This window comes from Oncorhynchus nerka, linkage group LG24 (assembly GCF_034236695.1).
Source record: "Oncorhynchus nerka isolate Pitt River linkage group LG24, Oner_Uvic_2.0, whole genome shotgun sequence".
NCBI classification, from domain to species: domain Eukaryota; kingdom Metazoa; phylum Chordata; class Actinopteri; order Salmoniformes; family Salmonidae; genus Oncorhynchus; species Oncorhynchus nerka.
In genome coordinates this window covers 27907652-27922918 of record NC_088419.1, presented here as the reverse complement: position 1 = coordinate 27922918, position 15267 = coordinate 27907652, and the positions used below count along the sequence as shown (strand labels likewise).

The following is a 15267-nucleotide window of genomic DNA, read 5'->3' as shown; positions in this document are numbered from 1 at the left end:
CCACCGCCATTACATCGTGTTTCAGCATGATAATGCACGGCCCCATGGTGCAAGGATCTGTACACAAATCCTGGAAGCTGAAAATGTCCCAGTTCATCCATGGCCTGCATACTCAGACATGTCACCCATTGAGCATGTTTGGGATGCTCTGGATCGACGTGTACGACCGCATGTTCCAGTTCCCACCAATATCCAGCAACTTCACACAGCCATTGAAGAGGAGTGACAACATTCCACAGGCAACAATCAACAGTCTGATCAACTCTATGCGAAGGAGATGTCGCACTGCATGAGGCTAATGGTGGTCACACCAGATACTGACTGGTTTTCTGATCCACACCCCTACTTTTTTTTAAAGGTATCTGTGACCAACAGATGTATATCTGTATTCCCAGTCATGTGAAATCCATAGATTAGGGCCTAATATCTTTATTTGAATTGACTAAATTCCTCATGTGAATTGTAACTCAGTAAAATCTTTGAAATTGTTGCGTTAATATTTTTGTTCAGTGTAGTATGGCGTAGCAATGTGGAATACAACTACAGTCTCCTATTCACTTAGCTGTAGTCTATAAATAGTGTTTTTTATTTTTTATTTAACCAGGTAAGTCAGTTAAGAACAAATTGTTATTTACAATGACAGCCTACCGGGGGACAGTGGGTTAACTGCCTTGTTCAGGGGCAGAACAACATATTTTTACCTTGTCAGCTCGGAGATTTAGTCCAGCAACCTTTCAGTTACCGGCCCAACACTCTAACCCCTAGGCTACCTGCTGCCCCAATTAAGGCAGTGTGGTGGACATCGGTATGATATGACATGTGTGAAATCCCACAGCACTGAGCAGGCCTACAGGTTTCTCAGCTAAAGACTGCTATTGTGGACTGCCAAAAGGGAGTTGATAAGACACCCTGAACATAAAAGAAAGTGTCACTGTCCCTTGGTGATACTATACAACACTAAAGCAGCCTCTGGTCATAATTCCAATAACTAGTACAGAGGCAGCATCAAGAAAGGACACAGTCTGGGGCAAATACAAAGATTCCTGTGTGCATTGTCATATGCTCTGCTATTTATATTGCCTACAGTGTGCCATGAACTTGGGCTTTGCCATCACATGTACTAATTTCCAGTGTACCAATTAGTGATGCTCCAGAGTCTCCTTTCTCAGCCCAGTCCCATTCCCACCAATGACAGCAAGAGAAAGGCTCTCAACACTGGTCCCCGCTTGGTGACATTTCGGTCCCAGTTATATCTGGCCTCTGATGAAATTACTCAGAGACAATGTAGTGTCCTGTTGGAGGCCAGGGGCAGGCTGAAATAGTCTGCATGCCTTAAATTCATTCTTCATTCCTCGTCAGCATAATTAGGAAAGAGAAGACTTTCAGGAGGAACTTTAACTCATCCTGCTATTGTCCTGTCAACAGTTGTTGATTGATTTTTTGCATAGATCGAATTTCTAATTATGTCTGTTGAATTGCAATATGAAGCATATGTCTGTTGGTTATAACATGGTAATTTCCCAGGATTTTATGTCAATATTACTACTTATTTGTCTGGCTTTAAGGCTATACTTACTTTAGGAAGGTATGCAGCATTCCTTATCTTGCTAATGTCTTGTCCATCAGGGTGTACTTTGGCCACATGAGTCCACATCCTCTCCCAAGTGACACCTTCAATGGGAAAACCAGTTCTGTTCACGTAAAATAGCACCCCCCCATCTTTCTCCTCTTCCTCTCCCGATGAACGTCCAGCGTTGTTGGGGGTGCTAAGGGAGGCAGATTCAGCACCCGGGCTCGAGATGCAGTACGTACTGCCACTGGTGCTTTTGGATCGGTGCCTCCCCATTTTAGCTGCAGGGGAACTAGTGCTAGTGGCGTTGGGTCCAGTCATTGTTCAATTCAAAAGTGGGGGTCCTGGCAGATGGCAGCCCGTGATGATTTGCTTAGCCTGTGTCAATAACCCAGGTTTGCTATAACAAACATGTTGCTGTACCAATATCCACTCCCGTACATCCATATAAAGGATACTGAAATCACATATTAACGAAATTATTTGGGGGGGCACGTGTGAAGCTTTATAGGTAGAAATGCACCAGAAAAAATATGCATTTCATATATTTAGCTAAACATAATCTTTAGCCATTAAAAAGTCTGAAATATATAGGCTAGCATGAATTCAAACCCGAAAGCATAGCCGTATAAAATACCGCATTGTGTGTGGACCATTCATACCAATGTAGTTTGCTAGTTGCCCGTAGTGGAATATTCACCGTTTGGCTTCCTCCTCTGTAACTTCATCCTTTGCTCAGAAAACTGCGGGGGCGACTGACTCCCACAGCTGACCTCTGCTATGCATTCCGTTCCGGTCGTAGTCTACTACATATTTCCCCAATATCGAGTAGGCTGTCTATTCGAAAGCTTCGTCCTCATGATGAAAACTCCTCTTTGGTAATTTAATCCTCCATCACATGGTTAATATTTTGGGATTAATGATTTCACTATGTTATTCTGCCTATCGTAACCCCGGCAGCCAGCCGTGTTCTGAATGATTTCATTGGCTGTACCAACAAAGAGAAGCGGATTTAAGTAGCCATAGCAAATAAGGAACGAGTCCCTTGCTGTGATTGGTGGTAATTGCGGATGAGGGCGTCAACAAGTGAAATTTGCAACAAATTGATTTTTTTTCTCAACCCTCGGTATTGTCTAGGTGAATCTTTTTTAAATTATACTGTTATTATAACAGTAAACAATGTAACAACTTCCCCCGATTCAATTTAACAAGTGGTGTCTGACGTGAAATGGTCAGTGGCTATTTAAAAAATTATATTGGCTTGTTTCAGCAAGCAATGTACATGTTTACATATTGTCCAAGATTATCAAGGTATCAAGGGCCAAATTATTAATGCAGAGGACAAATACATTTCATGTATTTATCAAATTGCAAAAGTTGCAAAAGTGGAATATCAAGGTTACTCATTTAGAAATATGAGAATAAGCACTCCAGTAACAGGTTAGTTTGCCAAATATGCCCTCTTCTGGACAATGTCAGACAAACGCATATTCCAACTCTATTGGTCTAACTTTCTCTACACGTTTTCCAGTATTGGGATAACCTAAATGCTAGCATTTCATTCACTTAGGATACTGTCACAAAACCATTATTATAATACACTATATGCTTATGAAAATGTATTTGAGGGCACTATTGTTACAATATCTAGGTCTTTAGCTAAAAGTCTTCTGTGACACCTCATGACTACAATTAATAAAACATATACAGAATTACAACATCCACTGACTATAGTAGCTGAGCTAAAAACCATTTTATTGTATTGTTTACACTCTGTGTTTTATGTTTTGATTGCCACAGTACATTATCTGCAGATAAGCAAGTACACATGCGACTCCTTACCACCGAGAAAAGCCCAACGACAAACTACAGAGGCGAAACTAAAACCACATTTTTACAGTACAATCTGGGGCACCTTGAAAGGATTGTCTAGCAGACACATTCTATAGCAGCTGTATTGTAACAGTGTTGGCATTGACTGTACTGTGGATTACTGTGCGAAATTATAAATCAGGCTGTCGAGACTTTAGACAGTGGTGTGTCAAAGCCATATGTTGTATTGAACAATAGGTAAGTATAGTTCAAGGTCCGGATGTACTCATTTTCAGTTGGGAACAATGATTCAGTTCAGTGGTCTTGGTAAATGCAATACATTGAAATAAAGATGAATAAATAATTGAAACAAATAACTACATTGGTATAAGTGAACTATCAAATTTCGAGAGAAAAAAAGCAAGGAAATGTTATGAATGTCCATATTCGAATGTTATTTCATCATTATTCAGAACTACATACAAATCTAGAAAAGAGAGGAATACACCTGTCAACCAAATGAATGTTTTTTTTCCTACGGTCATAAGAAGCTAAATAATAACATTCGTTTTGATACGCAAATATGAATAATTCTAAGCACTAATTTGGACATATCCTGCAGGAAGCAACCATTTAAAAACAGTCAATTGTTTTTGAGATAGCAGAAACGCCTATGGGTTGGATCTTCTGATTATTGATGGGATGATATTACTTATTCCCGTTAAAACAAAGGAAAAACAGGAGCCAAAATATAGCGGTTTAGAGATGTACTGGGGAATACCTAGTCAGTTGTCCAACTGAATGTATTCAAGTGAAATGTATCTTCCGCTTTTAAACCAACCCCTATGAATCAAAGAGGTGTGGGGGCTGCCTTGATCAAAATCCACATTTTCGGCACCCGAGGATTAACTGCCTTGCTCAGGAGCAGAACAACATATTTTTACCTTGTCAATTCGGGGATTTGAAGGTGGGAGTGACCGTCCCAACACTAGACCACCTACTGCGCATAGTCTTTATAGCCACAGTTTGAGCTATATAATCCACTGTGAAGGTTTGGAGCTATTTTAATTGTAACGCTGCAGTCATTATCACTCCTGTTTGTGCTTCATCATCCACACAGCTTTCTTAGTATTTCCACAAAATCCCTCTGGGTGGCGCTGCTATACCATTAGCTACCCATCTCGGCAGAACTGTTATCTGTGCCATGTATTCAACAAAGTTGTCAACATTTGAACACTTTCAAAAGCATGCATGTAAGTGATACACTGAAAAGTAGATTTTGCATGTTGCACATTTGTCATATACATTGTGCATCTTAGTGCGTCATATTTGGTCCATATTTGTATGAATGGCTGACATGTTGTAGAGAACAAAACCGACACTGTTTAACTGCATTGTCATGCAATTCAAATAATGCAGCGTCACAATAATAACATCACCATAATGACAACAATGTTCTTCCTCACAGGCTAAGGCAGGTCAGAGATCCTACATTATATTTCCCTTTTGGTTTTGTATAATGCCTAGAAATAAGTTTAAATAAAGCAGCACTTTATGAACCAGCGATGATGACAATTGTAGAGACAGAAGTGGTCATCAAGCAAAAGAAGGAGAGGACTATTGGAAGTTAAAAGGTGTATTTAGGTGCTTATAGTTTACCTATGTATAAACAAATCATGGCTTGGCTAAAACCACTACAGTACAAACATTATAACACATTACAGTTTACAATCCAAAGAAACAGAGATTTCAAGTAACCTCAGGAAATGTTGTTGAATGTGTTGTAGGCCTCTGAAATGTTCAGTAGTGTTGAGTGACCTGACCCCCCTGTCCTTTTTGGATTAAAGTGAGGTCTCGTGGGAAAAGCTGACTGAAGTTTCCATCTTGACGCCATTGGTTGGCTTGTCTGAAGGGCACTCGGTAGGGACCTAAGACAGCAGAGAGAAATATATCTTTAATTAAAGTATTCTATTCTCCTTTCATGAGACAAAGAGTCTTCTCATCACTGAAGTAACTAGTTGTAACAATGTTATAAGCCAATAGCTGTATATTAAACCAACATAGTGGGGTACATAATCACAGTGCCAAATGGTATTCTAGTATCCCATAACAACATCCTACAGCACAACTTTTCAGATGCCCTATACTGACGTCAGCAATGCTCCTGGGAACTATAAAACTATACATCTTTTCAATAGATATGCAACATGACTACTACTATACATCTACTATACATCTTTTGTCTAGTGACTGCCTGAAGACTATTCCAAAAAAATGCATGGAAAACAAATGTATTAAAGGATTAATTTGCTTTGCCCAGCACGCAGCTCTCGACATGATAAAAATTCACATTAGATGAGCCCAGCAGAGAGGTCAGTGGCTGAGACACAGCAGGACTTTTCTGTCTTTTGAGGTTTGCCCAGCCCTTGATGTTGGGGATCTCATGAGATACGAGACAGCTTTCACAATGGCTGTCAATGTGAAAGAACAAACGGACGAGTGACCTGACATCTGCGTCATTCAAGGAAAAGTGATTAAGAGGAGGCTGACCTTTCAGGAGAAAGAACAGGAAAATAGAAAATCTCTCTGAGGTAAATGGACAGAATGGGACTTACTGCTTGAAGATTTCTGTGGTTCATGCCCATATTGACGTTGTTTCTTTTCAGTTCTGATTTTATTAAGGCTGAAATAAACAAGTGAACATAATTAAGAGAGCCTCATCAAAAAAGATAACATACAACATTGTGGTGTAGCCTACATAGTATTGCATTGTATTTTATCAGCCTGTATCAGAAAGTGGATCATATGGAAGACCCCCACACTCCACAGAACAGATCAGAACAGATCAGAGAGCCAACCAACCTGTGAGAAAGATGCCCAGGAAGATCCAGACACAGAGGAACAGGTTCCCAGCCAGGGGGTTGTAGTCTGTTGTTAGTCTTCCCTGGATCAATGTGAAAATAATCCCAAAGATCTGAGGGAGGAAGGAGACATAGGAGGTGAGAAACACACTATACACCTGTAGTGCCTCAAGGGTACACTCTTAGCAAAAAAAAATCCAAAAGGATTCTTCAGATGTCCTCATAGGAGAACCATTTTTGGTCCCAAGTACAACTATTTTGGGTTACATGTAGAACCTTCTGTGGAAAAGGTTCTACACGAAACCCAAAAGAGTTCTACCTGGAACCAAAAAGGGTTGTTAAAAGGGTTTTTCTATGTGAACAGCCGAAGAACCATTATTGGTTTTAGATAGCACCTTTTTTCCCCAAGAGCGTATATACAAATTTATAGTGACTAACAAAACAGATCACCAAACAAAAAACTTCTCAGACGCCCACTTGGCAAAGAAGCTAAATCATTTTATGAAGAGCTAGAATAGAAAGTAAATGTACTATGCAGACTTTGTGGGGGTAGGCAAATATTACATAATACACTGTTGAGGGGAGGACACATGCTGTGGTGCACGGGAATACCCAAATGTATTTGCCTGAAAATATCACTGGAGGCAGTCGAGCATGGTTCCACGAACAATAAAAATATTCATGATTGTTTACATGATCATGTGTCTGACGCTTACCTGTGCAAATGCATTAAGAAGACCAGAAGATGTCCCTTCCGATTCAGGATACGTGATTTCAACCCCAAATTCAAAGCCAAGCGGCAGGTAACCAGTCATGAAGAACCTACAGAATAACAACATCATATCAGTGAGCCATGCCTGCCCTCAGGGAAAACACACTGCTTTATCTTGATGCCCTTGACGTTTATCATTTTTGAACATAACCAGGCCCTTTCTGGCCATACGGTACCTCAGGAAAATGCCAGATGGGCTGGTCCATTTTTAGCCCAGTGGGCCTGTCCAGCTTAGGTTTTTTTGCACAAAGGTATCATTATCTGGCTAATAATGGGGGCCTCAAGGAATAAAATGGGCGGGTGTGTTAGAAATGCCAAGGCAGATTTCTGGTTCCAGTCCACCCCTGAACAATACATAAATTATAGAGACATTGCATGAGTGACTGTTTACCTTCAGAGCATACAAGAGAACGAGAAGCTGATGTCCAAAAGGTCATTAGACCATGGCATGGAAAATAAAATAAGAAGCTTGCATTTGAAATGTCCTGAATGACACCCTACTGTTCACTACCTTGTCATGTAGACACAATGTGCAACATGGGCTATCATAACTATTTTACTTCATAATTATCATTTCAATACATTCTTTACAATCTGATAGGAAACCATTTCCTTTGTGGCTACAGGATCCTTTCCGGTTATAAAGATGTCAGTTACATAAATGAGAAGCGTCTCTCAATGATGATGCTAGACAGTCTTTTTTTAAATCTAGTTCCAACAGATGGGTTATCTCCAGCCTTACCCCAGCATGCCGGCAGTGAAGAACACCATGTAGATATTGTTGAGGTCCAGAGTGAAGGTGAACACCAGCATACCAATGAAGGACAGGATGTAGACCATCAAAGTGGTCATTCTGAAGAACAATCACAGGACAGAACATTTATGTAAATACAAGTGGATACATTCAATACCGAGAGTTTCACAACTAAAGAGGCAATAGGGAGGTACCATGGGCAGAGAATTCCCTAAATGCATTAAGAGCAATTTACTACAAACCTGCGTTATTATGGTCTGACTTGGCAGGACATAATTCTTGGAATGTCCCATAGGCTGCATATCTAAAGGGTGAGTTAAAACTCATAAACGTCAGAGTTTGTGTTTTTACAGAACTTCCCTTTCTAGTAACAGCAGAATCTGTCTGCAAAACTGCTACCACAGTGCACAAAGTTTCCAGAAATAACTATACCAATTTAAATAGACATACACCGTAACTGCCTTCTGTAGCTCAAGATTGCATCATGTGCACCATAGATTCATGACTGTGTCAACAAATGATGTAGTGATTCATGTCATTGGCAGTTGTGCTTGGGGACAGTACCTACTTGTAGGTTTTGGTGTGATCCAGCCACAGTCCACAGATGATGGAGCCCACCATTCCAGCCACCACAAGGGTGAGACCAATCCTGCCTGCATTCAGTTCCTGGTTCTGGGGTGAGGAGTTTAATGTTAGTGTAGGCTAGCAGTTAGCAGGCTTTTCAAGGGACATGTGCCACACTATCATATTCACATGAAGACCCATGGCTAAGAGCATTTAGTTCAAACTTGAGGCTCATGAGGACACAATATGGTCTGGATGCATGTATGATGCATGTATGATGCATGTATGATGCATGTATAAATGGTACATACAGTACCATTCAAGGGTTTTCTTTATTTTTTAAAACTATTTTCTACTTTGTAGAATAATAGTGAAGACATCAAAACTATGAACACATATGGAATCATGCAGAAACCAAAAAAAGTGTTACCAAATCAAAATATATTCTATATTTGAGATTCTTCAAAGTAGCCACCCTTTGCCTTGATGACAGCTTTGCACACTCTTGGCATTCTCTCAACCAGCTTCATGAGGTAGTCACCTAGAATGCATTTCAATTAACAGGTGTGCCTTGCTAAAAGTACATTTGTGGAATTTCTTTCCTTCTTAATTCATTTGAGCCAATCAGTTGTGTTGTGACAAGGTAGGGGTGGTATACAGAGTAGCCACCCTTTGCTTTGATTACAGCTTTGCACACTCTTGGAATTCTCTCAACCAACTTCACCTCGAATGCTTTTCCAACAGTCTTGAAGGAGTTCCCACATATGCCGACTTGTTGGCTGCTTTTCCTTCACTCCAACTCATCCCAATCCGCTGAGGTCGGGTGATTGTGGAAGCCAGGGCATCTCATGCAGCACTCCATCACTCTCCTTCTTGGTCAAATAGCCCTTACACAGCCTGGATGTGTGTTGGGTCATTGTCCTGTTGAAAAACAAATGATAGTCCCACTAACTGCAAACCAGATGGGATGGTGTATCGCTGCAGAATGCTGTGGTAGGCATGCTGTTTAAGTGTGCCTACAATTCTAAATAAATCACTGTGTCACCAGCAAAGCACCCCCACACCATCACACCTCCTCCTTCGTGCTTCTTAGTGGGAACCCCACATGCGAAGATCATCTGTTCACCTACTCTGAATCTCATAAAGACACAGTGGTTGGAACCAAAAATCTTACATTCGGTCTCATCAGACCAAAGGATAGATTTCCACCGGTCTAATGTCCAGTGCTCATGTTTCTTGGCCCAAGCAAGTCTCTTTTTCTTATTGGTGTCTTTCAGTAGTGATTTCTTTGCAGCAATTTCGACCATGAAGGCCTGATTCATGCAGTCTCCTCTGAACAGTTGATGTCGAGATGTGTCTGTTACTTGAACTCTGAAGTATTTATTTGGGCTGCAATTTTCTGAGGCAAGTAACTCTAATGAACTTATCCTCTGCAGCAGAGGTAACTCTGGATCCTCCTTTCATGTGGCGGTCCTCATGAGAGACAGTTTCATCATAACTCTTGATGGTTTTTGCGACTGCACTTGAAGAAACTTTAAAAGTTCTTGTAATTTTCCAGATTGACCTCATGTCTTAAAGTAATGATGGACTTGTGTTTCTCTTTGCTTATTTGGGCTGTTCTTGCCATAATATGGACATGGTCTTTTAACAAATACGTCTATCTTCTGTATACCACCCATACCTTGTCACAACACACCTGATTGGCTCAAACGCATTTAGAAGGAAAGAAATTCCACAAATGTACTTTTAACATGGCACACCTGTTAATTGAAATGCATTCCAGGTAACTACCTAATGAAACTGGTTGAGAGAATGCCAAGTGTGTGTAAAGATGTCATCAAGGCAAAGGGTGGCTACTTTGAAGAATCTCAAATATAATATATATTTAGATTTGTTTAAACCTTTTTTGATTCCATATGTGTTATTTCAAAGTTTTGATGTCTCCACTATTATTCTACAATGTAGAAAATAGTAAAAATAAAGAAAAACCCTAGAATGGGTAGGTGTGTCCAAACTTTTGACTTGTACTGTACACGGTGAATCGGTTTAGGGGGTACAGTTCCGGGATTTATGGAAAGTCTGGTGGGAAAGGGATGTTTATGTCATCTGACATGTTAAAGTGAGAGAAGGCTGCTACTAGAGTTCACAGAAAGTTGCTTGTCTTTCAGTCTTTTAGCCAACCCTGATTGACTCTCTCCTCCATGGGTAGCAGGCATGCGTAAAAAGCGGATAATGAACTTCAAAGCGGGAGACAATGGATTCGTGCCCTGTCATGGTTTCCGCTCTCATTTAACTCCATCTGTTTATAGAGAAAGCCTTTTCCCTTAAGTCTTTACTACTGTCCTGTTCAAGAGCTTGTGTTTGATCTAGCTATGCATGTAGTAAATCAACTTAGCAAATCATCTTACTTTTCAGTCATTGAAACATGCATCTTTTGCACTCCACTTACCTTGTAACAAGCCATAATCATCTGATTGAGAAGTGTTGACACAGAGTAGAAAGAACCAGTCATGATACCTAAAAGAAAATGGGGGGGGAAAATGATTTCCTTCAATGTTTCATCCCGACATAGTGATATCAATTCCAAGAGTTTATGTAGTACACACAAAACCAGGAAAATTGCTGAACACCAACAAAATAAACTCTCTGGAGGTCAAATCCAAGAAACATATGTAACTAGACTGAGCACTGGGCAGTCAGTCTGCCTTGGGGTGCATGGGGTTAAAGGACAGATCTCATCTGACTTGTATGGGGTTAAAGACAGATGGATCTCATAATGGAACAAATATCCCCCAGCAAACAATCAGTGAATGAACAGAATGCAATAACAAGAGACTTTGGTCCGCACTCAGGATAACAGGCCTGGCCCGAGATCTGTATGTGCTTCGGCCAACTCCTCTAACTTTACTTGTCATGTAAAAACACGTTTGGCATGACAACAAACCCAACAGATGAGTTTGCTAAAGCACCGACCTGGCAATTAGTCAGGTGTTTCACCATAACTTTAAGGTAGCTTTATGTTACAGTGGTAATAACATGGTTATAGTAAGTGTAGTAACAACATAAGGAGCTAAATAAGGTAAGATTATGATGAGTCTGGTGTCTCACCATAACTGATGAGCAGTAGGATGAAAGGTTTGTTCTTGAACAGGTTGATTATGGACTGTCTGTAGGAGTAGTCTTCAGGAGCACAGTCAGGTAGGACTGCCTGAGCTTGGCTGGGAGGTAGTGAGGGTCTGTCTTTCATGACTTGGAGAGAAAAGACATAGTCAACACTAACACGCTGTATTTACAGCTTTACAACATAATGGCAAAGTGTTTGTTTCTTGCTTCAAATGCACTCAGTAGCTTATGACTGCAATGACTCATTCCTGATTTTGCAAAACACTATCACAGCTTATTGTGAAATAAACACAAATGACTTACTCGAAATTCGTGACAGGCACACTTTGTGTGTATTACACCATTTTCTTCACAGTGCATTTTGTGTGTATTTCTTTCTTCATAATGCATTTGTGTACATTAAACCAATTCCAATTTGTTGTGGCTAACTTTAGCTAGGCTAGCTAGGTGGCTAACGTTAACTAGACGGCTAACGTTATAGCTCGGCTAGATGTTGCTAGACGTTCGCATTATATGCCCACCCATCCTCAATGACCAACCTCCTTCCTATATTTCTGTCTTAAGTAACCTACTGTCTTTATCTGTGATTGAAATTCACTGGTTACAAAATGTTGTACTGCACACAGAAAATTACACATTTTCTTGTGCCTGTCAAAAATGTCCAATAAGTAATATGTGTCTATTTCACAATAATCTGTGATACTGGGTTAGATTTACTGTGGTATATTTGCATAGTTGTATGGAATGTGTAGCCTATAGAACTTCTACAGTGCCTTCAGAAAGTATTCACACCCCTTGAATTTTTCCACATTTTGTTGTGTTACAGCCTGAATTTAAATTGATTACATTTATATTTTTGTGTCACTGTTCTACACACAATACCCCATAATGTGAAAGTGTAATTTTGTATGTAGAACATTTTAGAAATGAATAAAAGGACCACAGGAGGAGGCAGGTGGCTGGGTCCAGGGGTAGGCAGAAGGTCAAACACAGGGGGTCCAAAAAGGCAACAGTACAGGCAGGGAAAAGGCTAGTAACGTCGTCCGGGAGATCGAGCAATAGGTTGTGTGGTGGAAGAATCAGAATTAGTTGTGTAACATAGATAATTAAGATGTCTTATCTGCATAATATACTTATGTGATATACTTGTTGTTAGAATGTATCCATTCGGACTCTGGTGTTGGCAGTTGTATTTCTTCCCTCAGCTGGGGCTCAGTCACCTGGGGCCCAGAGAGGGGAGAGGTCAGGCTTGTCTTTTACATGTCCTTGGTGCTCTGCAGAATATCAGAAAGAGAGGAGGACAGGAGGGAACATTGTCTTCATATGTGAATGTGTCTTTACCTATTCTAAACATGTGAAGGGATGGTGTGATTAATGGGGAACAAATTACTTGTCTCCACAATGTCTGTGCACCAGTCACTCCCTCGTTTGGCATTGGGGGATGTGTGTGGTAGTGTCTGGAACCATTGTATGTCATCTCTGATGTTGCACATATCCTGGGTTAGTGTATGACCTAGAGGCTCACTCCCCTCAGTGAGCTTGTCCAGGAGTGGGGTCAAGAAGGGGTTTTACTTGAGATGGAAGTATCTGGAGTTGACAATTGATTTATGCCATTGGATGAGTTGGTGTTTTTGTGCTATGAAGTACCAGGAACGAGATTGGAACCTCGTCTTAGGGACCAAGATGAACGCTAATTTATAGCGAATTCTATCTGGCTACAGGACACTCCTTTCTCATTTAAAAAGTCTCACCCTGTGACCCATTCAAAACATCTGTGGTTTGATATGTCGACTAGGGGGTGGATCTTGGCTATAAAAGACCTTTGTACTTTTGTCTCGCCGCTTTTCAACTAATCATCAGAGACGTGGAATAAGTCAAGGGGTATGAATACTTTCTGAAGGCATTGTAAATGCAGTCGTCTGGACCTATGGAGTTAGTTTCTACAGTGACTAAATCAGGGCTCTCCAACCCTGTTCCTGGAGAGCTACCCTCCTGTAGATGTTTGCTCCAACCCCAGCTGTAACTAGCTTATCAACCAGCTAATTATAGCTGGTGGATAAGCTAGTTAATAATAATAATAATAACCAGCTAATTATTTGGAATGAAAACCCACAGGACGGTAGCTCTCCAGGAACAGGGTTGGAGAGCCCTGGACTAAATGATGTGCTATCCATCGGATCCATTTCTGCACAACACTATTCCAGATGGCATGATGAGGCTTGTGTCAACTTACTTACCAATTACAGTCAAGATGAAGAGAGCAGTGGAGACTACAGCTGTCCAATAAAACATAACGCTGATGTTGTGTCCCATCAGCTCTATGTCTTCCACAGTGTTGGGGACCAGGACAGGTGGAAGCAGGAAGCCAATGGCAGTGCCCAGCTAGAAGGGGATCAGACAAATACATCAATGTCACATATTCCATCAAAATACAGAAATAAATGGTTATTTTTACACAGCAGCATAAACATGTACATCATAAGCATGCAGGGCCTACAGTTTACAATATGATTAGGCTAACGGATTCAATAGGTGCCACCCATATCATGACTCAACACACACGCACCTGGTTACCCAGCACGGCAGTGGCACATGCAGTAGACACCTCCTTCGGGCCAAACCACACTGATGCAATCTTAGAGGGCAGCCCGAGGATGAAGACTTGGGCTATAGAACATATTATCTGTCCGGTCATTGTCACACCGAACAGATCTGGCCGGACGCTGGCGCATTTCACCCACGCACCGACGCAGTTCAAACCCGCGCCCATAAGGGCTGTCAGTTTCAGTCCTTTTTTATCCAGTAACCATGTTGCCGGGAAGATCAAAGGCACATACGCGACCATGTATACAATTGACAGCCAGTCGATCTTGTCGCTGGATACATTGTAGAAGTGGGTAAAAATGTTGGTGATGATGCTGTACTGGATCCATTGAAATGCGTTGACGAGGGAGTAAAAGCTGAACACAGCTAAAACGGAGAATCTTCTCCAATAGAGTTTCGTTTCGATACATGTTTCCTCTCCAGGAAGCATAGCCTGCTTCTCATCTGGAGGGATCTCTTGTTCCAAAGCCTTCGAGTCCAGTTCTGTCAGATGTGCCGATCCATTCGTTAGATCAGTGTACTGGTCCCCTATTGGGACTGCCCCGTTATGCACTGAGCGCTTGCATGAGATGTCTATTTCGTCAGGTGCGTTGTCACGTCGCAGATGCTCCTGTACCAACTCGCCAGCCACCATGATGCTGCGCCAACGTCGCCTATCGCTATAGCCTAAAGTCAGGAAGCACGTTTACACAAAATAGGGCAGATCCAACATTCAGTTAGTAGATAATACAACTATTCACACCGTTTTATGAATAAGTCATTTTAAAATATTGTAGGCTATCTATCTGTATTCGCTCTCATAAACGCCTTCTTTCGCATAGTCCTGCTGTAGCCTAGTATGCCCGGGCCGCTTTTGTTCAGTGCATGGGAGTAGAGTACTGTAAAGGCAGGGCGCATTTACATCAGACAACTCAAATATAGAGGCCTTCGGATGATGACTCCGACCAATCAAAATACCTGATTTGGAGGGCTATGGCGGTTATTATCCCCAACCAGTCCGGGACATGTGATTGGAAGAAGTGCTCACCGGCCTCTTTATGCATTCAAATAAACTGGATAATTTCCTTAATATAATTGAGGTTGTTCAAAGGTGTATGTGTTCATTAGTGACACATGGTCTCCTCATTATCTCTCCCTAATCCTAATCTTAGGTTAACCTAATATACCTGCCTAGCATATACTGTACAGTAGGATACTCGCACTGAAA

At 41.1% G+C, this 15267-nt stretch overlaps 2 protein-coding genes across 4 annotated transcripts in view; both read right to left on the bottom strand.

Moving 5' to 3' along the window:
* vash2 (vasohibin 2) overlaps nt 1–2549 on the bottom strand; it is a 38485-nt gene extending 35936 nt beyond the window's left edge. The window contains exons 1-2 of one of the 3 annotated variants that reach the window (XM_029631400.2): nt 2233–2549; nt 1577–2027 (exon numbers count right to left, since the gene is read on the bottom strand). In XM_029631400.2, the coding sequence (XP_029487260.2) occupies nt 1577–1891 (315 nt within the window). In that variant the 5' untranslated portion in view covers nt 1892–2027; nt 2233–2549. Of the gene's footprint in view, nt 1–1576 lie in introns of all 3 variants that reach the window. The other 2 variants (XM_029631401.2, XM_029631402.2) reach the window with 2 other exon arrangements.
* A 759-nt stretch (nt 2550–3308) lies between these two features.
* On the bottom strand, nt 3309–15204 carry flvcr1 (FLVCR choline and heme transporter 1). Its single transcript, XM_029631396.2, has 10 exons — nt 14023–15204; nt 13694–13838; nt 11442–11582; nt 10783–10850; nt 8338–8441; nt 7758–7868; nt 6960–7065; nt 6245–6356; nt 5998–6065; nt 3309–5310 (listed from the first exon to the last, which is right to left on the bottom strand). Exons 1-10 carry the CDS (start codon nt 14692–14694, stop codon nt 5224–5226), a joined length of 1614 nt encoding a protein of 537 aa, XP_029487256.2. The 5' UTR covers nt 14695–15204; the 3' UTR covers nt 3309–5223.
* Nucleotides 15205–15267: the final 63 nt, after the last annotated feature.